Source organism: Carlito syrichta, unplaced genomic scaffold (assembly GCF_000164805.1).
Source record: "Carlito syrichta isolate Samal-C Ts95f unplaced genomic scaffold, Tarsius_syrichta-2.0.1 Scaffold121532, whole genome shotgun sequence".
NCBI classification, from domain to species: Eukaryota; Metazoa; Chordata; class Mammalia; order Primates; family Tarsiidae; genus Carlito; species Carlito syrichta.
In genome coordinates this window covers 48,514-61,436 of record NW_007065628.1, presented here as the reverse complement: position 1 = coordinate 61,436, position 12,923 = coordinate 48,514, and the positions used below count along the sequence as shown (strand labels likewise).

The window sequence follows — 12,923 nt, the reverse complement described above, 5'->3', positions numbered from 1 at the left end:
CCTGAGTTTTTAAAAAGCCACATCAGTGCCTGGCACACGGTCTGTGCTTAGTTAAATATTTATTGAATGAATGTTGAAAAAGATATTTCTGGTAATACCTCCTAGAAGTTTTCTTTGATTTCATATTCCTCATGCTCCTGTTCTAGGTGCCCCAGAATGAGAGTCACTATTGCTTCACATATGACTTCCTCATATATTATAAATCCTCAATAATGATTCCTAGAGTAATGGTGTCTGTGTTCTTATGGAATAAATACTGCTGCTGCTCCTTCATATTCCCATCGCATTTGAAAAGAGAAATTGGTTCAGGGATCCAAGCATAGAGACCCATCTGAGCCTTCCCCAGTGCTTTACCCATCACAGCCTTGAGTTTCATGCCTGGCTCTATGAGTCCCATAAGAACCCCAAAGCCTGCTGATTTTGTGTGAGAAGACTTGGAGTTAGTAGAGGCCTTGATCAGCTAATTGTCTTGGAGCCTAGCCTATTCCAGGTCCTTCTGTCAAATAGTTTTGACATCTCCAGTCCCTGTGCGTGCGCGCGGGACACACACACACACACACACACACACACACACACACACACACAGAGGCAGTTTTAACAGGGATCTCTTCTTCAGCTATCAGAAAAGTAGCTTCTCTGGCAGGCAATTCCCACCATTTTCCACGAAAGGATGCCTTGTTTCTTTAGCTCCACTGCTCCCCTATATATCAGGGTTTCTGCTCAGTCCTATCTTTGGGCAAACTAGTGCTGCTTGAGGATCCTTGGTGAGAGTTGAAAGGCATACATTGAGGCCTTAACACCAAAGCAGGAGCAGGCATCTCTGATACCTCTGAGAAACCTGGAACCAGGACATCTAGTCATTCCAAATCTATAGCCTTTCTAATGCCCACCTATCATGCTTACTCCTCATCCCAAAAGGAATGAAGCAAGAAAGCATCTACCTGTCCTCTACAGACAGAACAGATCCCAAAAATCTCAACCTCCTGCACTTCAGAGATGTCCATATATAGGAACCCAGGAAGGGAGAAACTGGAAGTACCCAGCGCACCTAACTGACACCGAAAACCCTTGACTTGTCCCAGGACGCTGCCCTCCTGGCATTTCCGGCCCTCCCCCAGATCTGCTTCAAATCACGCCCCTCATCCATTCTTTAGGTCCTCCATTGGCTGCTGCTTTAAGGAAGTGGAGCACTTGCCATCCTTGATTGGTTTCTGTCATTATTAAAGGGTCACAAATGAGGCGTGCCTGGTCTCCCGGGTAACGCCCCGCGGATAGCCCTCATTGGTTGATGTCTTAATTCCATCATCCGTCCCAGCTGTTTGTGGCTGAGTCCCTGGCGGGACGCTGCACAACCAGACGACGGTGGTGGTAGGTGTTCCCTACGCTTCGGAATTAGACGTGGCTTGTATTGGGAAGCGGGCAGCTGGAGCCTCCGGCAGCACCGCTCCCAGGTGAGTGTGGGATGCTCCGCAACTCCTCCCCTCTGTGAGTTCAGTAACCTGTCATCCCCGCCCCAGAGGCTGCGGGGCTGCTGTGCGGACAAAACTGACGTGGGCGCTTTTCTTCGTAGCTCCTAGAGGAGAAACGTCCTAGGAGTGGAGAGACCCCGAGGAAGTGCCCCGAGTCTGCGCAGGGCCACACCGAAGACCCTCCGGGGAGGCCAAGAGGCTTGTGGGTCACTAGAACTGGGTCTGGTAGGTGAAGGGAGGCGGGTGAAGGGCCAGATCCCAGACCGAATCTGGGAGAGGCGGGGCTGGAAGAGGACTCGAGTGTGGCGGCTCCCGTAGCCCCCGAGGTCCCATAGCATTATGACCTCCAGGCCCGTTAGATGGGTTGCCAGGAAAAGTCTTACTGAGCTGATGTTTGAACCTCACAGCGTTATGTCATCATTAGGATTAGGATGCATGTATAGTGGACTAGCTGAGTGCACAGTAAGAGTCAATAAATTCAGACTAATATTATTCTGCCAAGACAGTGACTGGAATGTCCATTGGGAGTTGGCTGCTTTACTTAGGGGCTGAAGGAGAGCATGCGTGACTTCTGCTGGAGCTCCACACTCACAACCCTGGGCCTGAGCCCTCAAATCCCACTTCGTCAGAGGCACAGTCTTACTGGTCACTACCTCTCACACGCCTGTCCTTAGAGACATCGCGGATCCTTCTTCATACTGACACCGGGTTCCGATCCGAATTCCGTCACAAAGTCGTTGTCTAACTTTGGACAAGTCACTCCTCTGGTTCTCATTTTTCATCCACAAACGAAAAGGTCATACTAGAGGACCTACTAAGCGGCTCTCATACCTTATGATTCTAAGAGCCCGTATCCCCACTCCCTTCTCACAGCTCATTCAACAATCCTAACGGCAGCTGGTGCCTACAGTCCGAGGTCTCTGCAGAAGCCCAAGGAGTGCTCTGGGTCAGTCTCAGCCAAGGAAGGGAGAAAAGGAAGGTACCCAGCGCACCCACGGACACCAAAACCACTTGACCTTCCCTGCCACACCACCCTCCGGGCATTTCCGGTCCTCCACCATCTGCTTCCGGGACACTTGCTGGCGTCCAATCACGCCCCACGCCCCTCATTCATTCTTTAGGGTCCATTGGCTGCCGCTTTAAGGAAGCGGAGCACTTGCCTTCGTTGATTGGTTTCCGACATTGTTGATGGATCACAAACGAGGCGTGCCTGGTCTCCCTGGTAACGCCTTGCTATCGGCCCTCATTGGTGGACGCCTTAATTCCGTCTTCCGGCCCAACTGCTAGTGGCTGAGTCCCCGGCGGGGCGAGGCGGCGGTAGCTGTAGGTGTCGGTATGGGATTCCCGAGCTGACGTGGCTTGGATTGGGAGGGGGTGCAGCTGGAGCCTCCCGCGGCACCGCTTCCAGGTGAGTGCGGATGCTCCCCAACTCCTCCCTCTGCGAGTCCAGCAACAGTCATCCTCCCCGCGGGGGCTGCTGAAGTCGCCACACTCGAGTCCCCTCCCAGCCCCGCCTCCCCCGATTCGGTGTGGGATCCGGCCCTTCACTCGCCTCCCTTCACCTCCCAGGCCCAGTTCTAGTGACTCACAAGCCCCTTGGCCTCCCCAGAGGCCTTGGGGGTGGCCCTGCGCAGACTCGGAGCACTTCCTAGGGGTCTGTCCGCTCCCAGAGGAGAAACGTCCTGGGAGCGGTGGAGAAAAGCGCCCAGGTCAGTTCCGTCCGGCCGGCCTTGTTCCCGGAGCGGCCTTTTTAAGCCGCTGACGTGAAGAGAACCAGCCTAACCTCAGCGCTCAGGCCCTAAACAAACTTAGTGTCCCGAAGGGGAGGCGGGAGCCAGACAAATCAAAGGTCTCAACGGCGGAAATCACAGAAACACTGGAGATATTAGTGCAAACTGAGGCTGTTCAGTGAGCCTGCTCATGCTAATGGGTTGCTGGAAAGATGAGAAGGAAGGAATGATCCCTGCCATCGCATCAACACTAGAATCCCAGGAGTCAGAAGTGGGCAGGCTGTTAGAGAAAAGGGACCTTGAAGAGAATTCTGGAGGCAAAATAACTTGATTTGATGGTGTGGAATATGTTTATTCTGTATAACTGGAGTGTGAAGGGGAGGGTTAGTCCTTGACAAATGAGGAATATATTTGTCTCACTTATTTAAAGAGCGCCAGTTGGTGTTTGGGGAGAGGACAGTTTGAGTGAGATAGAAATATTTAAAATCATGGATAAGCACTTTCACTTTTGGAGATAGTTGGAAGCTGTCCCAACACTTGAAGGACCAGTTTACTGCTCTGTGCGAGATAGCAGTGGAGAAATTCTTATGGAAAGAAAGGCTGGAGGCCTTTCCAGAAGCATGAATTAATAAGATTTGGATGGTCAGAATGATTATGAAGGCTCAAACTCAGGAAATAATCTGTTGGAAAATGGCAGGATTTGGTCTTGGAATATAGGCAAAAGTTGAAGAGTACTCAGAAAATTGCACACACGGTACATTGACTGCCTAACACCTTTCACTTCTCATCCCTTGACCACAGAATGACAATATAATACTTTACTCTTCATTGCATTAAGTTTGTTTGACTAGTTCAGTAGTTTCCAAACTTTTCTTTTTTTTTTTTTTTGAGTAGGAGTCTCACTGTCACCCAGGCTGGAGTGCAGTGGCATGCTCACGACCACCACAGCCTCGACCTGCTGGGCTTAGGTGATCTTTCTGCCTCAGTCTTCCAAGTAGCTGGAACTACAGGCATGTATCACCACGCCCAGCTAATTTTTTAAATTTATTGTATTGAAGTCTTGCCATATTTCCCAGGCTGGTCTCGAACCCATGGGCTCAGGCAATCCTCTCGCTTCTGCCTCCCAAAGTGCTGGGATTACTGGCATGAGCCACCACCTTCGGCCTTCCAAACATTTTAAATTGCACACCCTATCAATGAAACATTTTTGAGCATGCATCTCTCCAAGTATTGTTTATTTAATTGTGGATAATGTATGAATACCATTGAAAATATATTATATATATTATAAAATATAAATCTAAAAGAATGAAATTTTTAAAAAGTCTTGCTTACACTGTGGGCTACTCCCAACTTAATTTGAAGATCACATACATGTGCTTTCTTGTTTTTCAAGAAGGTTGTTTGCATCTCTGGCATTTCTGAGGACCACCAAACTGGGGGTGCCCTCCATTATTCTGGGATACAGCACCTCCTAAAAATAATCATCTTTAGAAGTTTTTGGGTTTTTTTAAACTTTCTGCTTGAGTTTTAAAGGCCTATTCTCCTTTTCTCCCTTTGAATTAATGGATTAAAGAGATGCTGATTTTATCCTTATTTAAAATAAATCATTCATTAACTTTTCTAGGTTTACTATTAAGAATATATTATTTGGGACACATTACCATGGATCGTTACATACCAGCCTTTTGTTAGGAACCACGATGTAAGAGGATATTAGGCCATATAACATTGTATTTTTAATTAAACTATTTTAAAATCAGCTATATGTGCTTTTGATAAAAGGAAATTCAATACAGAAGGATATAATAGCCTTATCTACTTTCATCCTTATCTACTGGTTCTCTTCTTCATTCCCCACTTCCCACAAGTAATTACGACAAATACTTTCTTGGCTAGCCTTAAATTTTCTGATTATAATGAAGCGTCTATATAAATATACCCTCCTCTTTTTCTCCCCACAAGTGGAATCCTCATACATGTGCTATTTTACACCTTTCTTTTGCCACTTAATACTGTGTATTAAGCACTTTCAATATCCATGAGTATAAAACAGCCTCATTCTTTTACATGGCTACATAGCATTCCCATGAGGAAACATAAAAAATGTATTTAGCTTGTGCCTTGTTGATGGACATTTAGATTCTGATTGTTAGCCCTCAAACATTGCTGTAGCGAACATTTGTATATATACATATACACACGGGCCCTAGGAGATATATCTAGATCTATAGAGAGAGAGAGGATTACCTGAGCCCATGGGTTCAAGACCATATATGTCTCCTAGGGCCCTTGTGTGAGCCTATCTGTGGTATAAACAAAATAGAATTATCTGGGGCTATACTATGAATCATTTTAAGTTATACACTCTTCAAAACAGCACCTATAACTATTAATATAGTGCCTTAATGCCCTCATTCCTATTTTCATACTGGGTGAAGAATATTGTGTGATGAAGTTATTCAGAAAATAGAATATCTTTTGTGTACACCTTTGTCAAGTTCTGACTGGGAAATTTACTTAACTTCCCTGTGCCTTGGTTTACTTACCTTATAATTGAGGATCTTGATAGCACTTCTCCCTCGGGTTGTTTTAAGAATGAGTTAAATAATGAAAATAAATTATATGTAAAGCAATTGGAACAGTGCATGGTGGGTAGGGCTGTGTAAATGTTATAGTTACTATTTACTTTTAAATTTAATGAAAATAGTGACTTTCTTATATCATGAAAAATAGTTTTTCATTTTCTAAGTAAAATTATATAATATTGAATATACTTTTCCAAGCTATATAGCACTACCTTCCTATTAGCTCTTCAACCTGGTTGAGATACACTTTGAGAATTAAGGAAAATTACTAAAGCTGGACTAAATATGCATGAAGCAAATTTGAGAAGTAGAAGTGACTAAAATGGAAATCTAATCATCTTTTGTGTTTTTCTGTGGGAAAATGTGGTTTAAATTCCAAAGTAAATGGCAGGTCTGAGTACCCACTGTCTTCAGTTATTTTGCTTATTTTCCTGTGTATCTATATTTTTGTACTTTTCTAGTTCCTAGCATAATGATATGTACCAGCTAGGTATTTTAAGGATTTTATATATATATAAAATATATGTATTTTTTATTATTTTTTATTTTTTTGAGTCAGAGTCTCACTCTGTCATTCAGGCTGGAGTGTGGTGGTACACTCACGATCACTGCAGCCTCAACCTGCTGGGCTCAGGTGAATCCTTCCACCTCAGCCTTTCAAGTAGCTGGAGCTACAGGCATGCACCACCATGCCTAGCAAATTTTTTTCTAAAAAATTTATTGTAGAGACAAGATCTTGCCAGATAACCCAGGCTGATCTCAAACCCCTGGGCTCAGGCAGTCCTCGAGTCTCTGTCTTCCAAAGTGCTGGAATTACAGGCATGAGCCACTATGTCTGGCTAGTTTATTGTTCTTTTAATGGGTATTTTCATATATATATACACACACACACACACACACACACACACACACACACACACACACACACATTTTGGTGAAGTATTCATTCAGATATCTTGCACATTTCTTTATCAGGTTTTTTGCTTTCTTGACGTTGAGTTTTAATTTAATTATTATTATTTTATTTTATTAGATTTTATCATAGAGACATAGGGTACAAGTGAGGATTAACTACATAAATAGGCTGCATACAGGTGAAGTTTGGACTTCTAACTGGCTCTCACTCCCCCTGGTTGTAGACCAGAGTACCCTTTGTGTTGTCACATGCCCCCTTGCCCTTCTCCCTTTTTCCCCTAGCACCGTCCAGTGACTGCCCATCCTTCCTTTGTGCTAATGGGGACTGATGTTCAGGGTTCATTTATGAGAGCATGCAGTATTCAGTTCTTTGTTTCTGTGATAGTTCACTTAGTATTATAGTCTCCAACTCCATCCAATTTGCTATGAATTCCATGATTTTGTTCTTCTTTATGGCTGCTTAACATGCCATCGTGTATATGTATCACACTTTCTTTATCCAGTCCGCTCTTGATGGGCAGTAGGGTTGGTTCCATATTTTTGCTATTGTAAATAGTGAGGCAATAAACACGGTGTGCAGATGTCTTTTAAGAAATTTTAATTTTTTAAAATTTTCTGGATACAAGTTCTTTACTAGATGTTATTTGCAAATATTGTGTCTCAATCTGTGGCTTGCCTTTTTTTTTCTTAATATTGTCTTAACAGAAGTTTTACATTTTTATAAATGCTTAGTTATCAATTTTTAAATTATGTATTATGCTTTTTGTGTGTCTAAAAATTCATTGTCAAATGCAAGGTCACACAGGTTTTCTCATGTTATCTTCTAGAAGTTTTAAAGTTTCACAATCTAAGTTTAGGTCTCTGACCAATTTTGAGGTATTTTTGGATACAATGTGAGTTATGTGCCACTATTCACTTCATGCAGATGTCTAATCTGCTACCATATGTTGAAAAAATTGTCCTTTTTCAACTTAATTGCATTTGTAACTTTGTCCAAAATCAGTGGACTCTATTGTGTGAATCTGTTTCTAGGTTCTCCTTTCTGTTCCAGTAATCTATGTGTCTATACTTTTACTAGTGCTGTACTGTCCTGTAGTTGCAGGGTTTTTTTTCATTAATTTAATTTTATTTATTAATTAATTTATTTTTGAGTTGGAGTCTCACTCCGTCGCCCAGACTGGAGTGCAGTGGCACGCTCCCTGGCGACTGCAGTCTCGACGCACTGGGCTCTGGCAGTCCTTCTGCCTCAACCTTGCAAGTAGCTGGAACTACAGGTGCGTGCTACCACATCCGGCTAATTTTTGATTTATTGTAGAGATGAGGTCTCACCATGTTGCCCGGGCAGGTCTCGAATCCGCGGGCTCAGGCAATCCACTCACCTCGGCCTCCCAAAGTACTGGGATTACAGGCTGAGCTACCGAGCCTGGCCTTAGTTGCAGTTTTTTAAGTTCTGCTTTCCTTGTCTTTTTCTATAAGTTTTAAAGTCAGCTTTCTGATGTTTACTAAAAGCTTGGCAGAGATTTAGGTTGGGAATGTACTAATTTTATAGATTAAAATGGGCAGAATTGATACCTTAACAATACAAAGTCTTCAATCCATGTACATGGTTCATTTATACATTCACTTAACTTTTAAGAATTTCTTTCATTTGTTTTTAGTTTTCAGCATACAAATCCACATATTTTTGTTAACTCTACACAAAAAAAATCTTTTTTTTCAGTGCTATTATAATTGGTACTGTATTCATTTCAAATTCCACTTATTCTTTGGAATAGGAATGCAGTTGACTTTTTGTTTGTTTGTTTGTTTTTTGAGTTGGAGTCTCACTCTGTCGCCCAGACTGGAGTGCAGTGGCACGCTCCAGGCCACTGGAGCCTTGGCCCGCTGGGCTCCGGCGATTCTTCCGCCTCAGCCTCCCGAGTAGCCGGAATTACAGGCATGCGTTATCACGTCTGGGTGATTTTTTGATTTATTGTAGAGATGAGGTCTCGCCAAGTTGCCCAGGCAGGTCTCGAACCTGTGGGCTCAGGTAGTCCACTCACCTCAGCCTCCCAAAACGCGGGATTACAGGCTGAGCCACCGAGCCCAGCTTGTGCAGTTGGCTTTTATATAATTGATTATATTATCCTGCAACCTTGCTAAATTCACTCATTAGTTCTCGGGGATTTTTTAAAGGAAAGTTTTCTGTGGACAATCATATCTTTTGTTAATTGAGACTACTTTATTTCTTCCTTTCCATTTGTATGTCTTTCATTTCTTTTTCTTATCTATTGCACTGGCTAGAACTTCCAGTATGGTGTTGAATAGATGTACTAAGAGACAACATCTTTGCCTTGTTCCTGCTCTTATAGTGAGAGCATTCAGCATCTCAACATTAAGTATAATATTAACCATAGGTTTGTTTTTTTTAGATTCCCTTATTAGGTTAAGGGTATTTTTTTCTGTGCTTAGTTTGCTGAGAATGAATTATTTTCATTATGAATTAATAATTATGAATGGATGTTGAAATTTGTCAAATGCTTTTTTTGGAATCTATTGATGAGATAGTTTTTCGTCTTCAGTTTATTAATATGGTGACTTTTTAAAAAATATGTATTTTTTATTTTAAAATTGTGGGGTACAGTTAAGGGTTAGGTATACAAATATGCATTGTGCAGGTACCCTTGTTGATGAGGTATGCCCCCCTGGTCCCCAGACAGATATTGACTACCGTTAATCCCACCTCCCCTTCCCCTCCCTACCCCCCTCATAGTTTCCCGCCACTGTCAATCCATTTCTTATAGTATTACGATAGTTGTTCAAGGTCCGCTTATGAGTGAGAACATGTGATACTCAGATCTTTGTTTCTGTAAGAGATCACTCAGTATTATAAACTCTAATTCCATCCAGGTTGCTGCGAAATTCATGATTTTGTTCTTCTTTACATCTGTGTAATATTCTATAGTATAACTTATTTTACTAGACCAGCACTGCCCTAATACTAAAAGCAGACAAAGATACTACAAGAAAACTATAGACCAACATTCCTCATGGTCATAGTCAACAAAATATTCAAAATACTCAACAAAATATAAGCTAATTAAATCCAATAATATATAAAAGGCTAATATAGCACAACCAAATGGGGTTAAGAAAAGCAAAGCAAAATAAATGAAAATCAATTGATGAAATTCACCATATTTAAAAAAAATTTTAAAAAAATACTTAAAATTTTAAAAAAATATTAAAAAATTTTTTTAAAATGGTGAATTTCATCAATAGATTTTCATTTATTTTGCTTTGCTTTTCTTAACCTCATTTGGTTGTGCTATATTAGCCTTTTATACATTATTGGATTTAATTAGCTGATATTTTGTTAAGTATTTTGAATATTTTGTTGACTATGACCATGAGAATTGTTGGTCTATATAGTTTTCTTGTAGTATCTTTGTTTGCTTTTAGGGCAGTGCTGGTCTAGTAAAATAAGTTATACTATAGAATATTGGTCTATAGGGTTTTTCCTTTTCCTCTTCTCTTTTCTTCTTCTTCTTTTTTTTTTAGTTGGAGTGTCAACCTGCTACCCAGGCTGGAGTGCAGTGGCATGATCATGCCTCACAACAGCCTCCACCTCCTGGGTTCAAGTGGGTCCTTCCGCCTCAGCCTCCTAAGTAGCTGGAACTATAGACACACACCAATATACCCAATTATTTTGTTTGATTTTTTTGTGGAGATGAGGTTTTGCTGTGTTTTCCAGGCGATCTTGAACTTCTGGGTTCAAACAGACCTCTGGTCCAGCCTCCCAAAGTGTTGGGATTACAGGCGTGAGCCACACCCAACCTGTAGTGTTTTTTTTAATTCTTGTAATATTGTTCTCTGCTTTTAGTATTAGGATGATGCTGGTCTGGTAAAATAAGTTATAAAGTGTTCCCTCCTATCTTCTGGCAGAGATGATATAAAATTGGTGTTATTTATCCCTGAATGTTTGTTGTAACTTGCTAATGAAACCACCTTTGACCTGAATCTTTATTTTTCAGAAAGCTTTTAATAAAGTATGTATTCAATTTCATTTTTACATGTGTATATATGTATGTATAATCACATATGTGCACCCACACACATCTACCCATATATATATATTTATACAGGTTCTCTATTTTTTTCTTGAGTTTGGTAGCTTGTCTCTTTCAATAAATTGACCCATTTTATCTATATAAATGAATTTATGAGCATAGGGTTATTTGTAGTATTTATTATCTCTTAACGTATGTTAGATTAGTAGTGATGTCCCTTCTTTCATTTATGATGTCCTCTCTATCTTTTTCTTGGTCAGCCTGACTAGAGCTTTGTCAATTTTATTCTAAAAGAACCAATTTTTGGTTTTATTGGTTTTTCTCTTTCTATTTTAGATTTTGTATTTTGTATCTGCTCTCATCTTTATTTCCTTTTTTTTGCTTATATTGGTTTTAATGTATTCTTTTTTAAATTTCCTACAGAAGCAAGCATAGGTTACTGATTTCTTTTTTCTTTTCTAACATATGCATGTAATGCTATACATTTTCTACAATGTTTGTATTTAAATTTTTAGCAAACCTACATGATTTATCAGGAAAGTGTCTTGAAAGAATGGGGTTTATGGGGCACAGAAAAAAATTTTTGCAGAATCATGGGGTTTACTTTAAAAAGTGGGAGACAATAACAGGCATAGAAAGAAAGACAAAAAAATTAATGTTTGTAAATTAAACTGCTATGAAAGAAAGGGCATTAAAGTTAATCTTTAAGGTGTAATTAACAATTATGTATTTGTATTTAACAAATATATAATTGCTATCATTTTATTTAAAAAATGATATTAGTGATAGTGATGATAATCTATGTGATTGCTACTGAAAATAACAGTGTATGGCCACACTATACATACTCAAATGCCTTTTGGAAGACATTATCATGCTGCAGACTGTCAAACATGTGACCTGCACAGTTTTTTTATTTTACTTATGAATGATATAGTTACCAGTATAGGAGAAGCTTATGTCCATTTTTACTGATCCATATGTTTTTTCCCCTCTTTTCCTACAGAAACGTTGAACCGATTATCAGGATTAGCACAAAGTGTTTATCATGAATTGTCAGGAGATAACAGCATTCATGATATGAATGCTTCCTTAGACTCTGTGAGTAGCTCTGTTTTGATTTAAACTAGTAAGACCTAAGTTCTATGTTCTTCTGAGGAAAAGAATTTAAGCTAGAAAGGAGTGAACAGCCTTCCTGGTGCTAGGTGGAAGTGAGGATTCAGAAAAATATTGAAACCTTATAAACGATCCTTTCCTTGTAAGTTTGTAACCTAAAGTCACAGTGATGGGAACAAAGTACTAGATGAGATTTGAAGGGTCTTCCTTGTTTGTACTCTTGGGCCTTGCTCAGTGCCAGGTTGCTTTAAGTCCTTCTCATCTTTGGCTATTCCTGTTCCGTAGGAAAGGTTTAAATAGCAAATGGGGGAACTGGAACACCTTTTGGGTTTGAGAATATCTGTTTACTTTTATAATTTCATTTACTACTTCAGGTATAGTTTGTACTGTTTTTTTCTAAGGACACCATAAGGAATCAAAAGATGTTCTTTAGTTTTTTGAAAAAACAAGAAGTAATGCCCAGTGGTTAAGAGTTTTATTCAACTACGGTCTTAATTTTAAATGTGGGGCTTTTACCCTTAATGGTTTGTGATCTTCACTTCTCTTGATTTTTCTCTTTGATAAAATTAGGATAATAATGCCATAAATGGTATGATGTTTCTATAATGCTTAACATTTATAAAAATCTTAATATATTGCAATGGCTATAATAATTATTACTGTTGGGTTAGAGTTAGAAAGAGTCTTAAGAATATGAATTAGGCAACACAGAAGATGAAGGTGGAATGAAGGATCTCCTGTTTGGAAAATAATACGTTTTCCCTGGTGCATTGATAACTTTTTGTCTAAACACTAGGAATCATCACAGAAATCAGACATGGAATTTAATAATACAACACAAGAGAATGTTCTGGAGCGTCTGGCTTATGCAGAGCAGTTGGTGGTGAGGCTAAAAGATGTTATTAGACAGAAGGATGATCAACTGCAGCAGAAAGATGACGCTTTACAGGTACTATTTTTATCCTTTCTTGCACAGCATTTGATAAAGGACAGATACACCATTCACTTAGATTTTTGTCTTCACATAGATTGCTGAGAATCTAATTTTTATTTCTC

At 40.2% G+C, this 12,923-nt stretch overlaps 1 protein-coding gene across 1 annotated transcript in view; it reads left to right on the top strand.

Annotated features, from left to right (window-relative positions):
* Positions 1-2,742: 2,742 nt before the first annotated feature.
* The window catches only part of GOLGB1 (golgin B1), a gene marked incomplete at its 3' end in the record, with an annotated part of 54,297 nt that continues 44,116 nt past the window's right edge, over positions 2,743-12,923 (top strand). The window contains exons 1-3 of the mRNA XM_021707622.1: positions 2,743-2,877; positions 11,758-11,852; positions 12,664-12,816. Of these exons, the coding sequence (XP_021563297.1) occupies positions 11,832-11,852; positions 12,664-12,816 (174 nt within the window). The remainder of the gene's footprint in view (positions 2,878-11,757; positions 11,853-12,663; positions 12,817-12,923) is intronic.